The following is a 13,596-nucleotide window of genomic DNA, read 5'->3' as shown; positions in this document are numbered from 1 at the left end:
CCTTGAAAACAAAGCTGAAAAATCTACTGCCCATATACACTGGATTTTATTCCAGTGCACTTTCATACCGTTTGCACCCCTCCTCCCCTACCATATCAAGGCAAGATATTTGGCTTTAAGTCACCTACAAAAACCACCCCTGCTCATTAGCAGTATTAAAGCAGTTATGCTAGATTTGTCCCTTTTGGTCCTTAATGACTTACACATATGGCATTTCCTCCTCAGAAGTTCAAACACAGCTCTCTTGGAAAGGGGAAAATAAAAGCCAGCAAATGGTGTGATCAAGGCAGTTGTCTCCCTAAGTACTGATAATGGGAAAAAAGTATGGTTATGCTGCTTTAAAAAACAATTCTTGCCATAAGCAACTCCTTCGATTTCCATGGACTCTGAATACTTTATAGTTAAAAGTTCCCAGACCTTACAGCTTCACTGCCTCTGAGGGAAAATAATGTGCGTTACCTTCAGTGTTTACATTGGAGCTCTCTCCTTGAGAGTAATACAACTGAAAGATAACATTCAGGAAAGCTGCAGAAGCTCAAGTTTAAGCAGCAGTCATTGGGGTTTTAAGCATGGTCTTTAAGACTGCCAATTGATTAGTAACGTATATATGTTATGGACAAAGTCTGAGACCTTGCTGACACCCGTGAGCCAACAAGAATAAAAGCTTTCATTTTACTTAGGAATTAAATATCTGGAATAACAGAGCTGTCACCCAGAAAAAGGGCTACACAAAGTCCCTAGTACAAACGTGCTAAGGAAAGCAGCCCTATAGCAGCACATGCCTGAAGCCAGGACACAAAGCACATGGGAAAAGGTCCCATGGTCAACGAGTCCTGCTTTTTGCAAGCAGTTTCACTGTAGCAAAAGCCTTTGCTATTAAGCATAAAATATTTCCCCTGTTGAAAGTAGAAAGAAGTTCAGTCTTGAACCTAATTTGTAGAGAATTCACTCACTTTGAATACCAAAGATTTTTGTCTCAGGCAAGAATACAATTTCAGCAAAGCAGGGGAAAGAAGACAAATCACTCCTCTAACGTCCCCTTCCTCTCACCCAGAGACACTATTCCAGACTCTGACTCCACCTAAATCCTACTCCACAACCAAATCAACAAAAACATATTTTCTTCTGCTCAAAGACAAGAATTGAGCAGTTCTGCTTATGTCGATATGAAACATCAAGCAATTCTGGAGCTAGAAGTGTCACTTTATTTTATTGACTTACTGTAAATAGCAGCTGAGACAAATCACCAATGTACCACCTATTTTGCACAGCTCTCAATAGTTTAAGATAGACAAAATACCATTTGCATTTGGTAGACACCAACCGACGGTTACAAGGTAAAAATAGAAAAGTCACTGTCTTTGAGAAATGCTATTTCCCATCCTATTGTAACATAGCATCTTAGATGCCAAACTCTAAGGGAGGAAGGGACATGGAAAAAACCCTGCTAACATTACAAGTAGCATTTGTGTTAAGCATTTGATCAATAACTTTGTGCATAAAAAGGAACTTTTATCCCCCATGGCAAATCTCAGACCTCATTCTACGAGACATTTCCTTCAGCAATTCAAATCTGGAAGCCTTCACCAAAACACACATTAATTTTGAGAACAAATAGGAAACTGCAGCCACCAGCCAATCTACTGCCAAGCCTGCAAAACATTTATTCAATTTCCTCTAAGGGACAGAATTGCTCTCTCCATCCATGCAAGCATTAAAGCCACAGTCCCTTGTTGCATCTTAGGTCCTGCTGCACACAACAGAACAAGTTTAAAGTGGGTATATATTGTTGCAAGATTATTGCTTAGGAGAAAAGCAAGTAAGATCTAATTGATTGACTAGCGTAACTGGATACCAGGATTCCAGCTGTGGCCTATGGTTTTCCTTCCATGAGGTGAACAACCCCTAACATTACTTGTTGGTTATATCAATTTGCAACTCTCATCACTTGGCTGTTTACTGGAATATCAGTAACAGGATCAAGTGCAGTTTTTTATCCAGAATAGCACAGCTACAATAGAAAAGTAAGGATTTCATGTTTGCCACAGCAGCAGGGGGTTATTTACTGTAATCTCTGCACTGGAACGTTTTCTAATCAGCCTTTACATGTTGGGTTGATCTTACACTGCAACCACATCTGGCAGAAAGTGGTAATCAACTGGACACGGTACGTGAGCTGTTTGAGTTGCCATGCTGCTGTCACTTTCATGATGAGAAGAATGAATCCTGTTTAGTGCTTTCTACCTTTAAATGATCCACTTTCCTCAGAAAGCCATTTGTTTTTAATAAACCTGTAGAAGTCAAACTGTCACTAGCCTATCAACTTTGCCCAGAACAGCAATTTGAAATCCACTACAAATCTGAATGAGACCAAAAACATAGAGGAAGCAGCTTTATGTTTCAGCTGCACTGCTTAGCTGTTACACACTGGGGATACATTAAAAAAATAGGGTGGGGATGAGACAACATGCAAGCAACTTCAGTGACAGGTGAATTAGCTACAGCCACTACGCTAGAAACAGGTCAGTTGAGTGGGCAGGCTCAGCAGCTGACACATCCCACTTTCAGTATCCAGACCATGGGCTAGGTTTTTCCTGCTGCCTCAGATTATTCTAAAAGCCCAGCTACTTCATCAGTGGATGTCGTGGGATGATGTAACCTTCAGTAGGGTCAGTCTGAAAAGTAACCAGACAAGGCCAGAGCCCAAGCACTCCGTGGGGCTGAGAAGCCACCAGAAGCTTGGCATGGGTTGAAATTCTTAACTGCGAATGAAACGCCTACAACTATGTGGACAGTCTTGTTGAAAACACGGATATATCTGCAGGAAAAAGAAACCAAGTGTAATGCAAACCTGACCATACAGTCAGTGCAACAGTATGACCTAGAGGCAGTTGCAACTAAGCAGCAAGTACTTTATAACACGGCTGAAATAATTTCAATCTGTTTTGTCTTGTACCTATAACAAAACAAAGATGGTAAGAGTTTCTAAAACCAGACAGCTGCCTCATGTGAATGCTGTGCCTTAAAAGAAGGCTTTTTGTTTGTTTGGGTTTTTGTTTGTTTGTTGTGGTTTTTGTTTGTGTTTTTTTCTGGGGTTGTTTTGGGGTTTTTTTGTTTGGTTTGGTTTTTGGTTTTTTTTTTTTGAAACTCACTGATGTCCTTCACAATTGGACAGAGCTTTACACTCTCCTTGCTGAAAAAAAAATAAATAAATATGAAACCAAACATGCAATTCCTTTATGTCCTTGTACCACACCAGTTAAACAAGAATCTCCTTTGCTTCTGCCACACAAACAGGTGAGTTGACATCTATTAAATTTTGAAAATACTAACATTGACTACCAGTAGACTTTACTCTTCAACATGAGCCTGCAGCCTTTCATACATTGCAGATTTCATGTTGAGAAAAAATAAATCTGTTAGAACTCAATGCAACATCCACCTGAGAGATGGAAGATGCAGTTAGGACTACTAACATTTAAAAAAAACAATGACAGTAAGTCAGTATCTAACAGTTCAAAGTCACCAATGCCTTTGGGAGATGTGTTTGCCACTGGCAGTGGAAGTCTCCTATCAAGCTATTGATGAGTGGGGAGGTTGGAATCCACCGCGCAGGCTCACATCCAGGCAGCAAAGCGTTGCACAGTCAGATCTCTACACTGGAACACCCAGAAGCGTCAATTAAACTCCTGGGCACGATATGGAGGGGAGTTTTGAAAGGCAGCTTCTCACAATACTGCCTAAGCAATTTCCAGCTTCCTGATAAACAAGAGGAAGTTCTTTAAACTCGCCTATTACAAACGTAGCAAACTTTGCCTGTTAACAGTCTTGCTATTCACAAATAACAGATTAATTTGAAGTTTAAATATAGAAAGACTACATGGCTTAGAATGAAAGATCAGATCAGAAAGTCACAGGCAAAGCTCACATATGAAAACAGCCTTCTGTTTCAGATGCCGGTAACGAAACATCACTCATGATAAAATGTACGTGCTTTCAAAACACTGGCACACTAGATATGCTGACTTCCTCTGGCTTGCTGCCCCTTAGCAGAATGTACATTCTTCTATAAATAGGTTCAGATGAAGCTATAAAACTTAGATTAAGAGCTACAGGCACAATAACTGTACTTTTGATTTCAGAGCCATGCAGAAAGATCCAAACCCAAGTCTCCACTTGAAAAGGTTACGTTTTACAATTCCAGGGTTGCTAAAGAACCAAGGCAATGATACATTAAAGCTTGTGTCTATATTTGACCTCTACATCATAAGAAACAGCAGCTTTCAGAGCCAGGAAACAGGCCAGCTGGCTTCCCCCTTTCACACAAGTCCTACAGTCTCCGAAACAGTTAGAGTCCTTTTAAAAACAGTTTTAACTCCTACTTAAGTGCATCTATGTGGGCTCTTCAATTATGTGTAAAGACGTATGCTCTAGCTAGCACTGTCCCACACTGTGACAAGATAACTGATCACTATCTCATTTTCAGGACCTTCCTCTAAACTTGTAAACTTGCATACATTTTAAGAACGTGGGCGACAAGTCAGCATGTTTTATTCATGCCTTGTGCAGTCATGTCTTCCTCTCACTTCTATGAAGGACCATTTTAGAACATTCTATAAACCATCAGAGAGACTTAAGAGATGTAACAAACCTATGCCCGAGGCACCAGGAGCCTGCCAGGCTCTGCAGGCCAACTGCTGACCATCTGCTGTGGAAGAACCCGCTGCCGTTGTGTCATCTGTGCTTGTGCCAAGCCAAGAGTCAGTCTGAAGTGACCAGCTACACTGTCAGCAGCCCAGCCACAGCCTTGTCCCACCTCTTTAGGACAGCAAAGTTTCAGACACTTTCTTGAAAAGACATGTTCTTCAGTTCTATAAATAGATGGTAGATTGTAGCTCAGCTGGACACCAAACTCTCCAATTTACTCCTATCAGATCTCAGCCATAACCAAGTCTCCTAAATACCTAGAAACAACTAGCAAAGAACATTGCTTTCTTTTTTCATTTCTTCTTTGAGAAATTAAAGCCACCTTGACAAAGGACACAGCTCAGCTGTTTTGCTAGAGCTCTGTGGCCCAACTACACCACAGGAGTTTCTGCCAACTTGCTTTCTACCTGTGGTAATTTTGCTTATAGACAAGAAAAGAGCTGATTGTCACAAGTCAGACCCAATCTGCAGGCACATCCTGTCAGCAACCCACAGTTCTCAGTCCACAATAGAGGCAGAGTGGGCATTCTTAGTGGTCTTCAAGCATGATCACATATATATACTTGCAAAATCTCCTCTGCAAGAAATATCATACACAGTTGAGTTTTATCAATAGCCCAAGGAAAGGCAACCAACTGACACACTGCCTCAGCTCAAATGGCCAGAGTACAGACTGCATAAATACACAACACTAGCACGGCACCAGGACCTTCCAGCGTCCGATCCTTTTCATTAAGCTAAGTTAAGATACAGATATAAAACAAAGCATGGGATCATATTATCCTGGGAAGGGAAGAGGAACAGAAGGGTATTTGGACTTGGTTCGTCCAGAAGTCAGTGGTAATACAGTGCGCTGCCATTTCCTATACTGTGCCTAGGACTAAGCTGCAAGCCTCAGACACCCAGTGGATGCTACCATTTGCCAGCAGGCTAGAAAACACTGTTCTAGTGTTCCACCTACAGTCATGATGGCATTTCAAGGCTGATGTCCAATACCATTTGTGGCACTAGTCCAGATTGCTGGTAAATTCCCTCTCCTAGTGGACTACAACTCTCAACTGCTTCAGCAAATGTTTCATAACCTAAAAAGAATATTTTTTTTTTCTGAGCACAAGCACCTTCCTGGCTACCAGCTATGACTGCTGAATATACCTCCGAGCCTGCTCTTGCAAAACTTGCTTTGTATTGATTTTCAGTGTTTTCAAGCAACTCTGCAGAAGTAAACATGATCAAAATAGCAAGATTAAAAGTATTAAAAAGTTTCAAGGGTCTAGCATGTAGTTTGCAAGATTCCAGAAAAAGCAGACTTAACTATACTCCGCAAAGTGACAAGCTAGCACTTGCCAAGTATTCTGACTGCCTTCTAGCAAGTACCAACATCTGTTTTATTCAGGTTTTATTTAAGCCACCAAGCTCTCATCCAAGCAAAATTTTGGCCAGCAGGAAAATCAAGCAACCATGCAGAGTCTGATGGGGTAGGATACTCTAATATCAACTTACCACTCAAGCTGCACACTGCAATCTTGCCGGTACTGCTGACTCAGGGGAACAGAAATACTGCTGCAAACCCTGCACTACAGATCACTGCCTGCAAAGCTACCAGGAGGGCTTCTTCTATCACATCATTTAGTTTGAGTTCAGGGTTCAGCCCCGTGCTAGATGACCCATTCTTTCAGCACACCAGACATCCTGTGCTGATATTCAGCCCCTAGTTTCCTGGCTTGCTTTATTCTTTGCTTTTTAGTTTTCATGGTATTTGAAAACCCACTCTCCAAGCCAGGCAGAATGTTGCTCCTAATCTGCATGCCATGTGCTGAAGTTTGGAGATTCAAGTTTAATCAGATGCTCATTGGCGAGAGTACTGCATTTCCCCTAGGCACATACCAGAACTTGTGCTTTTCCACCCTTACCCGCATCCTGATCTGTGCCTTGAAAAGAAGCTCCAAAAAAGAACAAGGGCATCCTTAACTTAATGATATTGTTTGGCACCACTGACTCATCTTTAGACTACAGTAAGACTAAAGGAAGGCATATAATGTCACCCTCTCCACCTCCAATTTTTCCCCACCCCCAGAAACACTGGAGCCAGCTCCTTCAGCAATACCATATGTTCACAGCTGACTGAGGAAGGACTCTCCCTTTCTTTTCTTTGGGGGGTAAGGTGTATATTGTGTGCACACGGCAAGGTTTCAGTAGCAGGGGGGATGCTGCAGCGGTGACATCTGAGAACAGAGGTGTCTTGCACAGGCTGCAGGGGATATCTGCTCCAGCACCACAGAGTACCTCCTACTCCACCCCTGACCATGGTGCTCCCTCTGCCATTTCTCACTTCTTCCCTCCTCCTCCTCCTCTGCCTGTCTGGTGTTTTCTGTCCTTTCTTATGTATGTTTCCCTGGAGATGCCACAAGCTTGGTGGAAGGGCTCAGCTATGTAGGGCCATTGTGGATCTGACTGTGCCTGGCATGGAGCAGGCCCTGGCCTCTTCTCACAGAGGCCATTCCTGCAGTCACACCTTGCCATGGACACCCAGGACCAGAGGGGGAAGGTTAAGTAGAGTAGGAAGAGCAAAGCAGTCTTGAGTATCTTGAACACAGGCAGAAAAATACTAGAGGCAGGTGTGCCTCTGCTATATTACCATTTCTTCAGAAGTGGGGACTCAGAAGGAAGCAAATTCTCTAGATACCAATTTCTCCATCCAGCAAGAAGCAGGGAAAACAAAAGGTATCCAAAATGCTCTACGCCCTTCAGAATTCTCCTGTCATCTACTTTTAAGCACTTCAGAGGATCCTTCACAGGGCAGAGACACAGAGGCATGGACTGACCACACCAACAGAGCACTTCCTTGGAGACTTCACAGAATTCCTCACTGGTGGGACAGGCCCAGGTAAGATGCACACAGATGTAGGGTATAAAAGCTAAGCTGAGAAATCAGACATGTAGCAGATCTAATCACAGGAAATCAAACTGCAGATTTTACTTTTTTTTAATATGTTAAATTGCTGCCACTCACGATCTAAGGGAGTAACAATGTAAGATTATCACAAAATATATATGGCTACTAAACAGAAGTGATTAAAACTATGGACTGGTCACTGTCATAGTGACCATCTCATGAACAAGGGGAGGCCTCAAAGAAAGACACAGCTACTCCATTATCCAGACCTGCTAATGGAAGTTAGTACTGCAGAAAGACCTGACTTGTCCCAGAATTTGTCATCCATGACCTTGACAAAGCATGTTTAACAGAAGGATCTTAGTGACTATTGAAAACTGACTTAAGAATATATGCCTTCAGCTGAGGAAAAGCCAAGGAAGGCAGAAAGGCAGGACTACTCAATCTAGCTTTATCAAGTTACACTGTTGGGATGAAAGGAAGTTTAATATTACACTGTCTACCCACTCTTCTGTTTCCTCATCCTCCCTTTCCTTGTGCATTGTACCATAAGAAGACTTAAACACAGAACAGTTCAGATGCACAAGATCAAGTGGTCCTGCCCTTGCTTCAACCTTTGTATCTTAACATGAATTCAATCTCCTACTTAAAACATATTTTGAAAAATCACTAGTTAGCTAAGTCTTTACTTAATTAAAAGGGCAGCTTTATCCTAGCACTATACATGCCTTAAAATCAGTATGGGGCCAGGGAGAACTTGAAAGTTAATACCACTGAAATACTCAAGATCAACTAATCTAAAAAGCGTTCTTATTAGCTTCCCTTACCCACAACAGACATTTCTACTCCTATTCAGAGATCTACACACGTCCAAATGAGGTGAGTCTTCAATACTGTTTTGGGAAAGGATATAAGAAGCCCACAGAAACAGAGTTACTCAACATAGAGACTTTTGACAAGTCTTTACACACACACACACACACACAAAAGTGCTAATCCAGTATCTGTTAATGAATTAAAGAAAAGAATTGCTTGCTCGGATTTTTTTTCTTTTCAGGTATGAAAGAGATTCATTGAAATTATACATTATATATTTAGAATACAGCCCAGCTGTCACAACAAGAACCAAGACACTGTATTATAGCTGATCTTCAATGCTAACTTTTAAACAAAGTCAGTTCTCTCATACACGGAAACTGTGACAAATTACTGCAATGGAAGATACAGCAAGACATACAGATGTAGTTTCATTAATAAAGTGTGAAAGATTAAGCCCAGTTTGTACAGGGACTCCATTTTTGGCAGTTTTCTTGAAGGCGCTTCCACAGCCATAGAGACAGTGTCACCTGGACTGCAGAGCAATGCAGTACTTGTACATCTGCACTACTCCTGCTAGGAAAGGGCCCCAAGTGCCAACAGACTTGGAACACTCCCCAAATCGTTTCAACAGCAGCCAGCTTCTGAAATGCACATCCACACTAACCTTAACACCACTGAAGCACAGTGACTCGAAATAGCTTCACTGACCCCCATCTCTCCCAAAAAACAGACATATTCCTCAGGAATCAATAGAGGCTTCTAAGACTAACCCATGGGATCTAGCAACTTTATCTTCACTGAGGCTAGGAAAAATGTTTAACCCTTTGCTTTTGGTCAACAGCCACCTCTGTTTCAACACTAGTGATTCAAACCTGTTGGGTCACTCCAGTTTGCAGGTGAGAGGCAGGACACTGCAGGAACAAAAGTCTCATATAAGCAAAATACTGACACCAGCCCTGCAGTTCAGTTACCAGCGTGAATTAAACTATAAATTTCCTTTTTTAAGAGCCTTTTTTTGTCAGCCACATATAAACACGCAAAGTTAAGACATGGGATGGAATGATGTTACCACAGATACACGTCACAGCCACAGAAAATAGTCCTGATCTTCATTTGCTTTGTTTCCACTTTTCATGAAGATCTCCCAGGCATTGATCAGGCCTCTAGAAGGGCCTTCTGCATTATGAGAAGTATTTTGAAGAAGTAAGGAGGCAACACATGGTCTTTGAGAACTTACACTCCAGAACTTCCTCCTGCTGCAAAGCAATTCACTCAGCAAAATAAGCCAAGGAAAACCCCAGCCATTTTGATCATTTTCAGAAACAGGAACTTGTTACAACCAACTGCAAACGCAACAATGGTTTCAAATTCACTTCCCTAAATGAAAGCCTGATGGTCTGTGCAAAAGATTTTCTGAGCTAAGAAAGGAGCTGAGTTCAAATTTACCTATTTTTCTCTCACCTACCATGTGTTTTAACATTTGAAAATCAAGTTATTTCCCTTCTCCAAAAGCTTCTCCCTGTTGATACCAACAGAGCCCCCTCAATTCAAGGCAGGAGGCTGCCTTTTACTTGTCTCACAAAACTAAACCCTCAGTGAAGCCTTAACTCATCTTTCAGAACAATTCTGGAAGTGACTTATGTTGTACATTAGGATTAACCTTCCAATTGAACTACCACAGCTCAAATATCCTTAACGTACCCCACATATTTCATTCATCCACTCTGCAATGGCCCTTCTCGCTGCAAAAAAATCAAGTTGCTAATCCCCCCTTCTTCACAGAAACTTGTTCCTCATTTGCTGTATCTAATTGTAATTTACTTAGCACAACACAGTTAGCTAAGGGAAATGAATCCGTGTCATTGTGGTGACTTTAAGACAACTTTGTGGTGACCACAATTGAGTAAATCCAAAAGGGTGAGAGCTCTAACACGCCAACTGGAATGGCTTGCCCCAAACCATCAGAGCATCCTAGATTTACATTCCTTTTCTCCCCACAGGGACCTGGGAAATGCACTTAATGCCATCTGGCACTACTTCCTGCAGTCGCTGGAAATTCACTTGTACGAGAGCTGTAATTCGAGAAAATGGTAAATCTCACTAATGAGTATATGATAGCAACCTAATCATACTTCAGGACTTCTTTACAAGGCAGGCCCGTGCAGCACTCAGAGTCCATGCCAAAGGACAGCCACCACGCAGCATCCATATTAACATCTGCACTCACAAGCTATGCAAGCACAGAAAACCACACCAAGGTAAACACTCAGCAGCTCAGCTTTTGTTCACAAAAGACTTCATTCTGTTTGCTCCTCCCTTCCTCACATGCACTCATACCCAAATCATGCTTTTTACTCCTCAGTGCAAATTCCCTCTAAGTGGTGCTCACTAAAAAAACAAACTGACCAAAAAACCACTCCACACCTTGTCACCTGTCACCTTTCTATCGCCCTCTGGAACTAATACCTTGTGTAAAAAACATATGAGGACAGGCGTCATCCTCACAGGACTACTTAACTCATGTCAAGAGTTGATCTCTCCATTTAATTTACAAAGCCCAGCTGCTACACAGGGCAGCAGAAGATAAGTTGTGCGACATGACACCTAGGCAGTAAGACACTAAATAAAATTATGGAGCTCCCCAAAGACACAGAGCCCCCACACCGATAGTACATTTACAGCCCTTCATAAAGCAACACTCCCTGGTACCTTAAGTTTTAGTTGTTTGAATCCTTCGCGCCTTGACTCAAAACTTATCTTAAGGCACTGGGAAGTTTTACCTTTCACTCTCTTCTCCATGGGAGAGTACTGCCTCAAGCACTACTTACACAACTTGAAATGCAGTCAGCCACGTGGCTCAGATCCACCTCCACCTCACAGTATCACCTGTATGCATGGGGGCATTGCTCTTTCAGAGGATGAGCCTGATGTTTACTCTCCCACTACAATATATAAAGCTCATTTTAACACTTGCTCACAAGATATACATCAGAATTCATGGAATTGCCTATCAATTCAGTTATGATAAGATGCCTCAGGTTTAAGAGCCTGAGAATATTTTTTCTTCTAAAACATGAACTCATTTTTCATTTATAGTCCACAATTTTGTATGTGCATATCTCCCACTGACAAGATTCTATCTTTAATGATATCATATAGTTAAACTATCAACTGGCATACACAGCTTGGAAAAGAGAAGAAAAAAATGAAAAAATGATGTATCTTTCCACAAAATGATAACTTCTCTTTCTCTTGTGTGTCTTACATGCAGGTGGGTATGAAATTGCACGGAATGGCACCAGCTTCAGTCTCCCCCACGCTCATTTCCTGAAGCAGTAATGTTAGCACCAATATCCAAATACAGTCCCTTTCCAGACCCTAATATAGCACTGGTGAATTATTTCTACCTCACTTTAATCCCGCCTGTTCCAGATAGTACTTTTATTTTTATATATATAAATACACACACAGAGAGACACAGCATGCTTTTAAATACATGAGCTACACTTTTTTTAAGCTAAAGCTTTTAGTAACAGATACAGGAGGACAGTCCAGATACAACCTACAGATTAAGAAGCATCAACAGCTACCATACAGCAACAGAGGCGGCATCAATAAGCAATATGATCTTTTGAAATACACAAGAAAACAAGAGAGAGTATGTGACATCAAGACCACTGACCTATTTAACCAATGGTGTAGACTCAAGTCAGTCTTCAATCAATGCTGCTTACGTCAATATCTCTTAGACATATATAGTATAAATGCAATAGTATTTAAATATACTGGAAGACCAGCATGTTGTTTGCCACTTTAAGGGTTAGCTATGAAGTCATAAGAACTGAAATCTGGAATTATTTTTGAGAAGTTATACTACATCCTTTCAAGAAATACAGCATCATCAGAATTGTACTTACTTAGTTAATGCTGGTGCAGGTGCATGTAACAGCCAGCAGCCAAGAGACTGCTTAGTGTAAAACCTGCTGATCTTTACTTGAAGCTATTTCTTACCATGTTCAAATAAAAATAGGAAAAACCACTTCATTTTAGACATTAAAAACCTGCTGTTGATCTACTGAGTTCAATGCTGGACTACCGGCAAACAAGGCCGATTAACATCACACAATTAAATTATTTCACCATTCTACTCCTTGATGTCTCCAAGCAGGGACTGACAGTTGAGTGGGTTGAACAGAAATAAAATTGTCAAGACAAAACATCAGTAGCTCATTGTTTTTTAAGAAACGTTTTGACTTCAACCTTGTTTCATGCATTAACTAGCTAATGCCAGCCCAGAACACAAATCTAGGAGACAAAGCTACCAGCCATCTTCAATAAAGCACAATGCAAACTATTGGACAGCTCCTGAAGTTGCTGTCAGGTACCTGGGACCTCAACGACAGCCCTTAAACTCTCCAAATGCTGTCCCAATCTACAGTGTAGCATTATTCCAGTACCTTGCCATTTAAGCACACCATCGCTTAAACCTCCTCAGAAGTCTTCTCTAGAGATGGCCACGCTCCTACCAGTACCTGGCCAGCTCCTGGTGTAGCATTTATGTCTCTGTCTCACTTAATCCTGACTGAAGCAGGCAGTGACAAACATGCGTCCATTTTGCCCTGTGTCCAATTCCCTCCCCTCTCTCCAAGTCCTTGCTTCACACTGCCTTCCTGGAGGCAAGGGGTCATAAGGAGAGGGAAAAAAAAGGAAAAAATGGCCGGAAGAGCAGTATTATGCAATAAGAGAAGAAATTCAATAATAACTCATCCTCTCCTGGAGATTTCTCATAACCATTACAGTTTGCAAGCTTGCATCACAGCAAGCGCGGCAGCCGGACGGCTCAAAGGCAGACTAGAGAGCCCCAGGCCCTGGCGGGGGGTACCAAAAGGGATGCTCACAGTCCAGGTGCTTTTTCTTGGGCCCCATCACTTCATGCGTGGTGGCTTTGCAGACGGCTCTGGCTACGGCCGACCCCGTAACCCTGTACGGAGCAGCTGCGATGCGATCTGTCAGCGTCTGACCCGACATCTTCGCCTGGCGTGCCTGCTGCTGCCTGCTCTGCAGAGGCGGAAAAACACGGGAGGGGAAGGGGAGATTCCGGGTTTACGGCCCAGGGGAAGCGGGGGAGGGCACGGCAGAGACACGCACACGCAGGGACACGCGCACACACAGCCATG

General features: G+C 42.2%; 1 protein-coding gene across 1 annotated transcript in view; it reads right to left on the bottom strand.

Annotated features, from left to right (window-relative positions):
- SNAP91 (synaptosomal-associated protein, 91kDa) overlaps positions 1–13,479 on the bottom strand; it is a 64,658-nt gene extending 51,179 nt beyond the window's left edge. The window contains exon 1 of the mRNA XM_010190133.1: positions 13,318–13,479. Within this exon, the coding sequence (XP_010188435.1) occupies positions 13,318–13,447 (130 nt within the window). The 5' untranslated portion in view covers positions 13,448–13,479. The remainder of the gene's footprint in view (positions 1–13,317) is intronic.
- Between the last annotated feature and the right edge of the window lie 117 nt (positions 13,480–13,596).

The sequence above is a fragment of the Mesitornis unicolor genome, unplaced genomic scaffold (genome assembly GCF_000695765.1).
Source record: "Mesitornis unicolor isolate BGI_N332 unplaced genomic scaffold, ASM69576v1 scaffold25148, whole genome shotgun sequence".
NCBI lineage: Eukaryota > Metazoa > Chordata > Aves > Mesitornithiformes > Mesitornithidae > Mesitornis > Mesitornis unicolor.
This window is presented reverse-complemented; position numbering and strand designations above follow the sequence as displayed.